The 14,036-nt window shown below is 40.7% G+C and overlaps 1 protein-coding gene across 1 annotated transcript; it reads right to left on the bottom strand.

The window, feature by feature from the left end:
• Positions 1 to 4,861: 4,861 nt before the first annotated feature.
• mafk (v-maf avian musculoaponeurotic fibrosarcoma oncogene homolog K) lies at positions 4,862 to 11,624 on the bottom strand. The gene is given in 4 exon segments (XM_034711681.1): positions 4,862 to 5,164; positions 5,166 to 5,414; positions 5,496 to 5,574; positions 11,453 to 11,624. Coding segments are annotated over 4 exon segments (681 nt in total). The 5' UTR covers positions 11,617 to 11,624; the 3' UTR covers positions 4,862 to 4,975.
• Between the last annotated feature and the right edge of the window lie 2,412 nt (positions 11,625 to 14,036).

Raw genomic sequence — 14,036 nt, 5'->3', positions numbered from 1 at the left:
TAATTAAGGCTTTGCTGAGATCTAAGTTTTTCCAATCCAATATAGATTTACATCTGAACTCATCATGCCAGTAAGTAAGCCCTGTAATTCATTATGTTTTAATATTTCAGATAATGTTTTTTGCCTTTATAGTTTGACATTTATCTGTTTGTTCTGACTCTGCTTTATTATAACAGACTTGTTTGTTGTAAATAAAATGTGGCAGATGGCACTTTCCTAACAGTGTGAATCTGCAAACAGAATGAAAGTTCACTTTTCAAAACAGCTGCATGTTGACTGTTACAGGTAATAGGCGGCACCCTGTATGTAACACTAGTCATAGACTGTCCAATTTGTGCATGGCAGATCGTAAATGTGCTGAGAAGAACCATTCACGGGTAGAAATGCTCACATCGTGGACTTTAGTTATAAAAACAGTTTTCTCATACGTAAATACAACTTTTTCAGAAAAGGTCAGCATCGGCATAATTAGACTTCAAAGGATGATTACTTAATCACACCACTCCAGGATAGCAAAGACATAAATATAGAAAAATATGTAATATATATTTATATATATTGTTTATGCATATAAAACTAAGTATCAGAAAGAAAACATAGGTTGTATGAACATAGAAACCAATTGAGAATACAAAACAAGAGTAAGAACACAGCAATGCCCCTGCTTCAAATCACAGCAGGTTGTACAGCAGCAAAGTTCCCCATACTGTTCTTTGCAGCTATGGAACAGGGGAAAGAACAGTCATGTCCTCTTAGCCAAGAGAAAATCCTGACATGAACATCTCTATTGACTTCACTCCAAATAAGGAATGGATCCTCTGTATGAACGGCTTGATTTCAAGTGAAATTATATTTAAATATATCAAAACGTACAACAGGAGAAGGTGTTTACTGCATTTTGTTGTCATGACACCGCTGTTTTTCTAGAGATGGGTGTCAGGAAGTTCTCTTGCAGAAGAGTGTGTCAAAGCAAAGTAAATAGCTACTGTTTCAGAGTTACCAACACCAGCAGCAGCACTTTTAGTGACCCAGCAGTAGGAATGATTTCTATTTGGACGGAGTTATTTATGTAAAGTGGCAGTGGGAGCTTTAATGTGTCAGTAATCTGTAATATACAGGAAGTAAATTGGATTGCATTTCACTTGTAAGGACCTCTCTTATTATCACTAAATCCAATATGGATTACCTACCAAAGAGTGGCACTTCAAGTAGAGGCAAAACAAAACCCAATCAGTGCTGTAGCAGATAGCATCTTTAGTTATATGGGACCAAACCTCACACTCAGTGTTCACACCACATTTAATCGTCCTGCAGTTAAGCCCCTGTAACAGAAATGCATGTTTAGTTTCAATCTATCATTTATTTCCACTTCTAGGAATCAACTGCCCGGTGATTTTCATCTTTTATACTGTATCTTAACAGTCATCTATTAAGTGCTATTTAATGATAGACCCAAGGCAACGTCATATCTTCTGGATCCAAACAAATCTGTTCCGGAAATCTCCATTGTATTTTCTAATTTTACATTTGAATCTTCCTCAATCTACGTTTTAATAAAAAGACAGGTCCATCTGAAAAACAAGTGCTCACCTCTTGCATTTCATAATAACTTAAGGAGAACTAGGTCTATCTAGTCAAAGCCAATAAAGCGGACAGTTTCACATCAATTTTCAGCCTGTATGTAAAAACAAGATCTCTCAACTATAATACTTGAACATGGCAATAGTTCAATAGATGAGCTGCAAGTACATATAGAAACAAGGCACAAATGCCATCTTTAAACAAAGCTTCCAAAGGGGATCAATAAACCATATCAACACTGTGTACAGTTTCCTCTGATTTCACAATCTGGGTTTCAGGCCTCAATGCTGCCATAGTGTCATACTGCTGTGTTGAAGATCTCATGAATGGTGGGAATTTGGCAGATTATTATTGCATCACGGCTTTTTGATTGATCAGAAATTGTATAAAATAGACAGCAGACAGTGAAAAATGCAATTGGACACTGAGCCATGTTTTAAATTAAAACAAAATACTTGCTATCAAGCTAACATTCAACATCAGTTAATGTTAGCATTCAAGTAGGCTACTTTAAGATAACATTATTTTCAAAGTCTAACTAGAAACACTTTGAGAGGTGTACAATTCTAGCTGACAGTCTTATGTTAGCTAGCAAACTGTTAGCTAGGGACTTGGTTGAAAGCTATGTTAGCTCTTGTGATGAAGCTGCTGGATGCTAGTGATTAAACACAAAAGGATTACTGGGCATGTTAACCAATTTTGCAATCAAATTGTCTTTTCGGTTGCTGATAAGCCAAATCAGGATGAAATGATGTAAGTTAGCCAGTGATGAAATGACATGGAAACCTCAACACAGCATTACAATATAATAATATATGAGCTTCCCACCCTGAGTGCGATGTCAGAGGAAAATGTCTGCTAGTGAATATTCTATAGTTCAGGAAATGCTATCATACAAATTCTGGCCTGGTGTTAAGTTTTAAACTTTTTGAATACAAATGAATAATGTTACTTAAATTACTAAATTAGACAGGCATCTGCACATGTAAGAGAGCCTTAACTTGAGTGCACTGACTACCATCTCCTGGCATTACTTTCTAAATGCACAACAAGCTATTTGGCACAGCTGCCCACGGAGTAAAACTTTGCATAATCAATTAGAAACATGGATAACTAGGTATAATGAGTATAGCCTTTTAGCATTGGTCAGTTACCAAACTGCATAATGCAGTGCTCTCTAAATGGGCCACTGAGAGCCGTGTGTCGGCAGATTTTCACTCCAAGGGCCTGATCTACTAAGATCCCAAATAACGAGTGCTAATTTGCGTGTGCAAATAATAATTTTGCACGTGCTATTTCTGGGCGTGTTGCGGGTGATCTACTAAGACTGCGTGCGCAAATGATAACGAGTGGAAAAGTGGTGCGGACCGCCCTATTTTAATGAGGAGAACAGAGTGGTCTTAAGCGATAAATGAAGTTTGAAGTTATGGAGTTGGAGGTCTTTGTGGAGGAGGGAAATAAACACATCGGTGAACTCCAACAGAGACATCTCAGCGTTAGAAACGCGATTTGGGAGGCCATCTGTGAAAAGGTGAATGCTGTGAAAAAACAGAAGATCTGCCGATGAAATAAACGCATCTACTCTACTCCAAAACTCAATCAGTGTTTTGATGGAGTATAGAGAGCGATTTGATGAGACTTGGTCTGCCACTCTTGCTCAAGAAAAGTTAGGCGTCACTCGGATGAAGACAGTCGCCTCACTGTCCCAGGGAGCAACTTTCGGGTGAAAGTTTTTAATGCCTGATATCATCATCCAGCAACTGTCTCAAAGATTCACCAGGTTAAATGGAACTGTGAACATGTTTGAGGTAATTCACCCCAACACACTGCTGCAAGCACGAGATGAGGAGTTACGCAGAGCTGCCTGGCGCAGCTCAGTGAGCGCTCATTCTCCAAGTTAAAACTAACTAAAAACCCCTTGATGAGCACGATGGGACAGAATAGACTGAGTAGACATGTCATGTATCTATTGAGAGTGACAGATCAAAGAAAATGGACATACAGTGCATCGTGGACAAGTCCGCGGAGCTTAAGGCTCGTCCAAACAGTGGTGAGTAGGCCGAGTACTTCATATTGTTTCTTTTTTGGTTGTATGTGAACATGAGAGCCGCTGTGCCAATTATACTAAACTGTATATCTATTGATACAGTGGACTACTGTGCTCTCATTATATGAAAAAGTTAAAGTGGGTGTCAGAATGATGCGGTCGCTATCCGTGGTGCTGAACTGCTTGAATTTGTGTTGTTTTATTATTATTATTTTTGTTCTCTTGGTTTGATTGGCTAAAACATTTAGTAATGCTTGTAAGCCCCGCTTTTGCGGGCATGTTGTAAAGTTATGATGAGCTTTACAGTGCCAGCAGCCAAGTGTGCGTAACGCTGTGCCAGTTTGCACTTGCCTTTCAAACGTGCTAAATATAGACGCAAATACAGCGCGCGCTATCTGTTTCAGGTTTGATAAATCACATTGCGTGTGCTAAATGATTACATTTGCATCTTCTCCTACCAGTATTTTGCGCGTCCTGATGATCTACATGTGTTCTGCATATTCATGAAGGCAAACACGCTAAATGATTTGCGAGTGCTATTTTGCTCATTTGAAAGACGCAATCCTCGGTGCTCCCGGTTAGTACGTCAGCTTTGCGCGCGCTATCAAGTTAGCACTTGTTTTTATACACGCAAACCTTTAGTAGATCGGGCCCCAAGTATACACAGCTACAGCTGATTTTCCTGCTAAGCACCTTCAAAGCAGAAAAGATCTAATGGGTGAAAGCATCTCATTTTGTGTTTGGCAGGCTTGAGCGGTGACCACCCGCCATCAAAGCTGGAACAATGAATCCTCTTGTTAAACTATGTGTAAGTACTAGATAATAATACAGATCACTCAAAGATCCTGTTAAGGCAATAGCTTTAAAGGCTCCATTTACAGTGAGACATCTCTACATGAAGACAATTTAATTTGGCATAGGCTTTTAGAGTAACTTTACTGTCACATATAAAAATATTTGAATCTCTCTTACTTTATGCTTGTTGCATCAAGTGTGTGAGCTATCCTTGGCCAGTGCTGCCATAGTAAGGTATACTTTCACACTGGAGTAAAGAAAATCTTTCCTATCAGTCAAAGTGGAAGGGTCACAGAGGCCTGATACCCTGCCGGTGCTGGGAATCAGGGACGGAAATTTTGCACAGTGCACAGACAATGTAGATTGTGGTAAGAGAGACACACAGAGAGAGATAGAATTGTGAATGCAGCATAACATCACAGAGAGCTTGTCACCCCATCCCATCCTTCAGTCTAACTACTGAGCGTCCTCTCAGTACAGGATGAGTGGATTGAAGCTGGGTCAGAACCAGAAAGGACCAGGCAGGAGGAGAAAAGCCTAGTCCTGTCAGCACTAGGAGGGAGCTGAGAAAGGCGTTGGGCTGGAGTTGTTGCGGTGTGCCGACTTGACGATGGTGATGACGCTGGTGGTAGCCACTTTGCCTGGCGAGAGGGGCCCTCGGGTCACAGTCCTGGCAAAACACTGCAGGGCCTCGTACTTGGCTCGCAAGGCATCCAGCTCCAACCTCATGCTGGCGTTCTCTCGCGGCCAACTTGTCCACCTCGTGCTGTAGCTCTATCTTTTGTTTCTCCAGCTCCTCCTTCTGAGTGACCCGTTTGATGCGGCAGCTGGCGGCGTAGCCTCGGTTCTTCAGGGTACGTCGACGCTGCTTCAACCGCACAACGTCATCCTTAGTGAGCCCACGCAGGTGCTGGTTGAGCTCCCGTACAGACATGCCCACCAACTCATCATCACTGAGTGCCGGGGCATTCTCACCTGCCTCCCTCTTGACCTACAGGAGGATATGAGAGTGAGTAAATAACAGCACCATATATGTGAGGTGTTTTATTATATCTAAACGTCTCCGACTTACCTTTAAAGCTTTGCTCGTCTTAAAATGAGTCGTCATTCCCTGCATCCAGACAACTGGCCAGAATCTCACAGAAGACACACTGTGAAAAGAAAAGAGGACATACACGTTGTGAATATTAACTAAAAACAAAATATCAGAGGAGGAAAGAAACATGACTGAAGGTTTAGAGTTGACAATAATCAGAAATGTGACTGTTTTTTTTTGCAACATTAGGTATAATTCACAGTTACAACATTGAAATTCTGTTTACCTTTTCAAGCATCACTATAATGGTTGAATAGCATAATAAAATATAATAAAGGAATCACTCCAGCCAAATTTCTGCACAATAAAATACTTTTAAATGTAATACTGTCAAACTTTTAGGAGGATTTTCAAAATAAAGTATATACATTAGTGTTTTTAATGGAGAAATGTCATACTTTTATTTAAGTAACATATCTTTATACTTCAGTTGCTGATCCACATTCTGGTACTCTGCAAATCCTGAGAACATCATTATGTTGGCACTCCTCTTAAATCCTCTTTAAATACATCACAACAACATTCCAGTGTTGCATCATGTGTCAATATTTGTGTTTGCATGTTAGACCCCCAGCTGCCAGCAGAGGGCAGCATGACACCATTAAACCTTAACTCTGGAGAGCTCCTATATTTACTTGTTAGAGAAGGAGGGCTTTGACCAATGTAGTTCACTAGACCAGGCAAGATTAGAAACAGGCAGTCACTCTCCATCTGTCTTCACAGAACTTTGCATTAAAGCTCTCAGGCCTCCGTGATTTCACTGGGGCAGTTAGGAGGAAAGTCTCTCTGCTCATTACAGTGAGCCACATGCTTTCCAGACTGCTGCCATGGCCAAAAAAAGCAAGAGCGGCTGAGCTGTGATCCTGTGAGAGGCACACATCCCCCCAAGGCTCCATTTCAGGACCTGCAGTCCAGCCTGACTACGAGCGCACTGTTCCATGCTCAACTGCTACCATGGAAACGCCCTCCGAATGGGTGTGGGAGTGTGAGTCACATGGTCACCAAAAGGGTAAACAAGTCTCATTCATAACCGCAACACAGCCTATACATAGTACAAATAAGTAGTGCTAACTCATGCAGATAACTTGAAGGCATCCTGTGTTCAAAAAACCTCAGCTCGTCTGTGATCTGTCACCTCCTCAGAGTCTGATTTTATTCAGATGACTTACTCCCCTAATCTGCTGTCTCTGGGTCTACAGAGAAAACAGCCTTCCCGCTCTGCCTCCTCATGACATGTTACAGCAGAGTATCACATCAGCATAACATTTACAGTGATGTTGAACTTTACGCGGCACTACATACGCATGTGGAAAATTCCTGGAGATAGAGTGTCACACAGAAATAGTTTCCTTTCTAGTCACTGATGTATTTTTTGCTGTGAGACAATGTAGTCTATCGATTTAGGGCTTCGTCTCCCTGCGTGGATCCTCTTACACTGGGCTTTCCTTAGCAGCTCCATGCCCTTATTTAACTCTGGCGGATATATTTAGCCCACAGTCCTGACACAAATTTCTGCCAACTAAACAATTTAGGTGAGCATGGGATAAGTGATATCTCAAGAGGGCAAATATTCTCTGCGGTGCTGTTAGCTGCAGCTTTCACTGGAAGAAAATACTCTGGGTGGGGCTGTTCTTTTTGGGAGGTTTATCACATTTTCAGATGCTATGGCTTTAATGCTAATACAGGACTTTGGAACTGCTGACTGCAAGGAATAGTGCAGTCAACATGAAGAACAACTTTGTTTCTCTGTGTAGGAGCTGGAAATATGTCATTACAGGGGTTAAAAATTCAACATCACTGTCTGCAGAATGTACTCTCGGGTTTGTTTTTCACATGGTCCATAAAGAGAGCAGCCCTGAAAAACAAACATCAAGACCAACCAAACAGCTCAACCCAAAGCCCACATGAATTCATGTTTAGAGATCTAGGGAACATCTGCTGCTGAGTCTGATGTGCTTTATTATTTTGCAAAGAATTGCATAATGGAGATTACGTAACTATCAAATAAAATGACAGACTAAAGAAGAAAGCTGCATTCCTCAACAGTAAGTTGGCTAAAAACACCCTAATCTAAGTGGTATTGCGTCAGAGGGGGTCCCTGGGTATGTTCTTTATAAAGATCATGGAAAAGTGGTGTGGGGCCTCCCTCTTACATACAAGAGGCCTCCAAGCTTGAACTAAGAGGCCAGATTGTTTCCCTCAAATTCTTCAGGCATGTGCTTATGTTTTTGCAACCCACAGAAGGACATGGTTTTCCTGATGAAGACGGCAGAGATTGCAGAAAAGAAAGCAGCATTTATAACAGACAGATAAATCCCATCTCCATTTTCAAGACGTAAAGTTAAGCTCACAACAAATCATGGCTTCTAAAGATAACAACGCATACTTCCTTTTTTTTTTATAACACTCAGAAGGAGTCTGGGAAAATACCTTGCAGAGAAACCACAGATGGCAGGCTAAAGAACAAAACCACATTCCTGAGTGAACACACATGTGCAAACCCTCTCAGGTCACAGGCACAAAGCGGGCAGATCTTTACTGCAGAGGGAAAACTCTGTCTGAATATGTCCTGCCATGCACTTTAGCTGTGGGGGTGGGGTTCAGACGATCCTGCTTGTAAAACGACGGCCTCAAAATTCACAAAATGTCTGGAATTCAGAAGTGTTTCACGTCTTTTCACTTGCCCAAACATATCAAAGGCAGCCTGTGTGCACATGTGTGGAAGCCAAGAGTCCATTACTCTCTTTTGTTGGAGACATTGTAAACAAAGAGTGTCTCTCTTTTTACTCTCTTAACTCTCTCGTAAAACATTGAGTAAAATTCTATTTCTGATGATGACATATATTTCAGAGTTTAACTTTAGTGAATGTCTCGTTTCATGTGGAAAGTGTCATTTTTTTCCTGGAAACCTGTTTTCTTTGTTCTTTGGGTGAACACATAGCCTTGAACACGCACTCACCCATTCAAGGCGATTTCTAAAAAAGTCTAAAAACAGAGAGCTGTGTACAGATTTTTGCGTGGGCACACTCCAGCCTGTGTAGAAAAGTTAAAGAACAATGTTTGCATTTGGGATGAAGACAGTTTAACAAATCTATACCATAATTTCACTGATGTTGAATGTTTATGTTTTTAGGTCAGGCATCTGGTCAAGTTCAAGGCTACACTTCAGTTTCAGCAGGTCACAGTGGGGCCCAGCTTTCTCCTTTTATAAACATCATATCAAAGAGCACTATGCATATGCTGGAGTGATGAATGCAGACTCGGCATGGCTTGGCTCTTTGTTTTTCCTCTCGTTTAGTTTGAACTTGGAAGAATGTTAAGCGTAAAGCAGACAGCCTGATGCCGTCCACTGAGACAGCTCCTGCTTTTCTTGCATATTTCTCAGGAAGGTGGAGAGATTTCTCCACAGTCTGCTGCGCACGGCACTCTGCTCTTTCTCCAGCGCAGCACATTTGGTGGGATATTATGTGAAGGAAATGGAGAGCATAGCTGAGCGGTGAGTCATGCTGTTTACTGGTAAAAGCGACGACTAGCGGCAGGGAATCACACCCTCCCAATCTGACGTTTCCTGGAAAATCCCGTTGTTTCACAGGGAGGAAGGAAAGAACAGAGAACCTTGGAAATGGTTGGCATGACCACCAGAACTTTTTTTGGCGGAAAGGGAGGAGAACTCGCCAAATACCTTAGCAAAGATTTTCCCTAAACCAGGAAAGATGGGATTCGAAGAAATGTCAAGAATGCAAAAGGAAAAAAAATGAAATGTCCCACTTCTTGCTACCTGTCATTGCATTAATGCATCATTGAATAAATCATAATATTCTGTATCCAAAAACACCAATGCATCATCTCTCTAATTCCCCAACATGACATCAAGATTGGTTAATATGTTGCAGCAACTTGAGTCATATTGGAATCAGGAAGCTGCCCAGGAAAAGATCTGACATTGAACTAGGAAGTCACAAGGAATTCCCAAGAACACAATCCCACAAAATAAATAAACGTGGAGACTCGACACTCGCCCCCTCTCTGAATGTGATGAGGCGAAAGCAGCTGGTTTCTGAAGAAAGAAAAGACAGGATGCTGATCTCTGTGGGTGGCAGAGTGAGCAGTCTCAGGCTCTGTATAACTGTCAGGAAGTCACTTTGGATGGAGGCACCACAGGCGTGTTCACACGTTCGTCTGTTATTGCCTTTGAGCTCTGTGTTTGGCATGTTCAGCTGTGGATAAAATCACATGCTCCCAAAGTCAATAAGCAAAACTTGACATCTTTTTTCCAGGAAGCGGAGCGAAAACACACCGTACCAAGCGTGTTCCCTGTGAGTCATCACATCACCAACCGCAGCTATTTTACTTTCACAATACTCCACCACAGGAACGCTTTGCATTCTGTACTGCTTTCAGTCATCACCACTGAGCGGCAAAAAAATGAAATCTGATATGTCTGCTGACAATCTAACAATATCCCTTTTTTTTAAGGGGGATTTCTCATGATGTGCTTTGTCACTGTCACTACGGGGGTAAAATGAGTCAGCTGATAACTTCTTCAACCAGAGAAGACATCATCACTTCTGTGATAGGACCACATGTTAGCCTCATGACAGAGGAGTGCACCCGCTCCCACTGCCTCCCTGAGAGCAGCAGACACAGTGCACCCACCAGAAACAAACAGTGAATCACAAAAACCTTTGCAGGCACAAATCTGTGACCAGTAACATAAAGTGAGACAAATATTTGCCACATGTTCATCAAAATGTTCTTGAACAGTCCAAGTTTAAGTTATTGAATAAAAGAGAATAAATCTTATAATGCAAACATGAGGATTGCAGTATTTTGTAGGTAGTGGTTTTTATTAGAAGTAATTATGTACAAAAAATCTATTGTATCCCCCAGACAGTCTCCTTATCTGTAGCCAAATCATAAAAATGAAAATAGACCAAGAGTGATAAACACAGAGATAAGGCAAAGCCCTTTCTTCTTCCAAAATGATATAGTGTTTGTGGAAATATATGCTCCTCCTGCTGTTTGGTGACTGTTTGTTTCCTCTGAACAGACCAGTCAGCCCTGGTGGTCCAACTTCACGGCGTGCCCTTTGTCCCACATGTCTAAAATGCAGACCACGTGTTGTTTCCAATGTCAAAAATGTAGACTGGTATTTTTGTGTTATAGCATCCTTTTATTAAACCCCGCGTAAAAAAATACTACATACAGAGAGAGTGAACGAATTACGCGTCTTTTTTTTTTTTTCATCCAGCTATTTATTAGTTTCAACAAGAGTCTTTCACTTCTGTTTCCCCAAAAGTGAGTGATGAAAGGTCTAAATAAACAACAGGCGACTTCCGAAAATCACAATATGCAGCAGATCTTACGACACAGTTGCGATTATGTTCTAAAGACCTTTCTCAATTGAAAACTGCTTATTACAGCATTTTGGACTGCAACATTAACATTAGTATCACTTCAGAAATAATACAAATGGATCGATTAATCAAGTTGAATACCATATTTTGGCTTTTTCCACTCGATTTAGACTTAGTCGTATTAAATACAAATAGAAATAAAGAATATTTCACCCCACTTCAATCCAATATAAAATACTGAAATTCTGGGAAAGTACATAATAGGGCGGTTATTCGATTTTTTTATTTAATATTATTAATTTTTTATTGTTTTGAAGCTCTCGGACATTTTGTGGGACATTGTGTTTTGTTACTCCAACACAACACGTGTCTACGCGACAGAAACAAATCTACAAAGTCAACATCAAACTTTCAGAACTGGGATCAAAACTTATCCAACATGATCATAAGAGCGCATGCCTGTTTTGCTTGCCCCCCAGTATACGGTGACAGCCACTGCGACACCTTGAGCGACACCTCTAACATTTAGAAAGGAATGTCCAAACATATTCCCAAATAATATCAAAAACACCTTACCTCTGTGAACGCGGGTGTCTGTGGACCGGAATGCGTAAAAAGTAGCGAAGTAGGTTTCCAAGCGCCGAAGATCCTTGACACAGTTGGTATAACGCGTCCAGCAGACGGGCAGCGGTGTATCCTCGTACTAAATTAACTACAAAACAACAACAATGTACCAACATTCCACGCTCTGCTTCCGCAAGCACTCACGTCACCGATTCCTCGTGACCGCCCCCTCCATTCATGAAAATAACTTTCTGCTGACGTCAGTCTGGGAAGGGGGGGGCCAGGGGGGAGGCCAGAAATAGAAGATAGATACTGCTGGCGACTGCTTTTGCTTACTTTACAAAACTAATCCGTACAAAGTCAGCTCTTGTTGCTTGTGTTAATGCTCAGGAGCTCTCACACGGGGAACAAACTCAACTTTTGGTGCCAATACAGGGAGCCCTGAACTTGGTGTTTCTCTTGGTAAACAGACCCCCCCTCCTCAACTAAACTCAACTCAACTCAACTCAATTTATAAAGCACCTTTCATACATAAAAACATGTAGCCCAAAGTGCTTCACAGAGTAACAGACAGTCAGAAAACAACAGCAATGGTAAAATTATAGAAGGCATGATTAAAAAATAAATACTTAAAAGGGAAAATCAACACAGTAAAATTAATTTAATAAGTAAGAGTGGAAAGAAAAGTTAAAAATAAGGTAGAGTTAACGAGATCAGATGAACACAAAATAAATAAGATAAATAAATACATGTTAAAACAATGGTTTAGATAATAATGATTAAAATAATAAAAATAATAATAGTAATGCAGTCCAGGGATAAAATAAACTACTCCAAATTTAAAGCTAGATTAAAAAGGTAAGTCTTAAGTTTACTTTTAAAAACACCCAGAGAGCTCCTCCTCCTCCTCCTATAAGGAGACTCTTTCATGGTCTTCCACTACAAGGTATTCAAAAATGTGCATAAGCTGAGAGAAAACAGCGACCTCCTCCCTCCCTCTGCTTTGGGAGCAGCAGCATTCCATTCCTGAGGAAAGTATGTGGTGTAGTAGCCCAGCAGTCACAGGATTTCTCTTAATTTAACTGCACTGCTGCCAGTAACGTCACAGGTTATTCTGGGTAATTAAGTAGTGAATGTAAATATGTTAAGTCAGTGGCCTTTTAAGGCTGCACTTTCATGGGTTTCCCTGTTCGTTTATCCGACATAAGACTAGCTCAGCTTTGAGGTGGCTTCAGACTATGCTGCCTGTTAAAAACAGATGAAGTGTGTTTACACTATAAACACTGCGGGCTCTGCAGTTCAAACAAGGCTAAAAAAAGAGGAGGAAAGCGCACTTTCACATTTTTTTCTCTGCTGACATGGCTCAGAGCAAATTTCCAAAGGCTTTAATTATCCTGTTGGATCACAAGTCTTCTCTGCAGGATATTCTGCCTGGTAAACCTAAATCACTGTAGAGCATCACTTAAAAGAACAACAAACCCAATGACTTGTGTTGTGTATATAGATTTTGCATACATTAAAATGTAGATAAAAATCAACAGTAAACAACTTATGCATGAATAAAGTAGATGTGGATCCAGAGCCAGAGCAGAACCACATTTATTTTACAGAGACACCAGGGGAAAAAAAGGAAAGAATATGAAGAGTTGTGTTTGGGTTTTTTTTGTTTGTTTTATTTTGTTGTTTTATTTTATTTTATCTTATTTTTCTTGTTTTTGTTTTGTTTTGGGTTCCTGGTTTCTGGTACCACCTCTGCTGCAGTTCAAGCACAGTCAGACACTATAAAATATGGTTATACGTTTCAGTGACTTCACCCTTTGGTTTCTGAGGGGGAGTTATGAAGCCCAAAGATGGCTGTCACCATGCTGGAAATGCTGACTCTAACTTTGGGCGAAGTTAGAATCGTTAGAAAAGTTAGAAAGAGGTACAGTCGAGGCCGTATGTAGCCCAGCTGCCTAATTATGCATAAGTCTTAACCTTCTAATCAGTAATGTAAAGTAAAGCCTCCAGTTAGTCAGTGTCTCAGAACTTAGCCTCCAGATAGCAGGAACTATCTGCAAAGGAAAAAATGGAGGGAAAATACTTGTACCAGTTCCAAAGGGGGAAGAGTCAAGTCGAGCCAATACTGCGTTGTGCAGATAATAATCAATTTGCTATCGTAGCTTTTTAATTGTCTATTTCCAAGCCAAAAGTAACAAAATGATTGAATTATTTTTGTTCCATGATTGCTTCTGTTTCATTCTGCTGTGCTCAGTTTCTCCAGAGACCACAGAGGAAACAGAGACAGACAAATAAAAGCAGACGCATTGTCTCTGATGTATGAAGTCATCGTGACCTTTGGATTAACCATGACCAGTAGATGACTAGAGAATAAATGCTTCATATTGAGTTTGTTAGTACAACTATTCAGGCCAAAAAATAGAAACGTTAACAATTACTTGGGATAGTTGTTTGCAGCTTTTCCTGGCACTGTTTTTCCAAAGCATTGATGTAAGAGGAAAACTCAAATATTGACTATTCTGCGTCACAAAAGGGAATTTCCTCCTCAAACTCCTGGGAATTGATCTCTTTCAGGATCCGTGCCAGTTACGAGGAT

The sequence above is a fragment of the Notolabrus celidotus genome, chromosome 20 (genome assembly GCF_009762535.1).
Source record: "Notolabrus celidotus isolate fNotCel1 chromosome 20, fNotCel1.pri, whole genome shotgun sequence".
In the NCBI taxonomy this organism is placed as follows: Eukaryota; Metazoa; Chordata; class Actinopteri; order Labriformes; family Labridae; genus Notolabrus; species Notolabrus celidotus.
The sequence above is the reverse complement of the archived record's forward strand: the minus strand, read 5'-3'. Positions and strand labels throughout refer to the sequence as shown.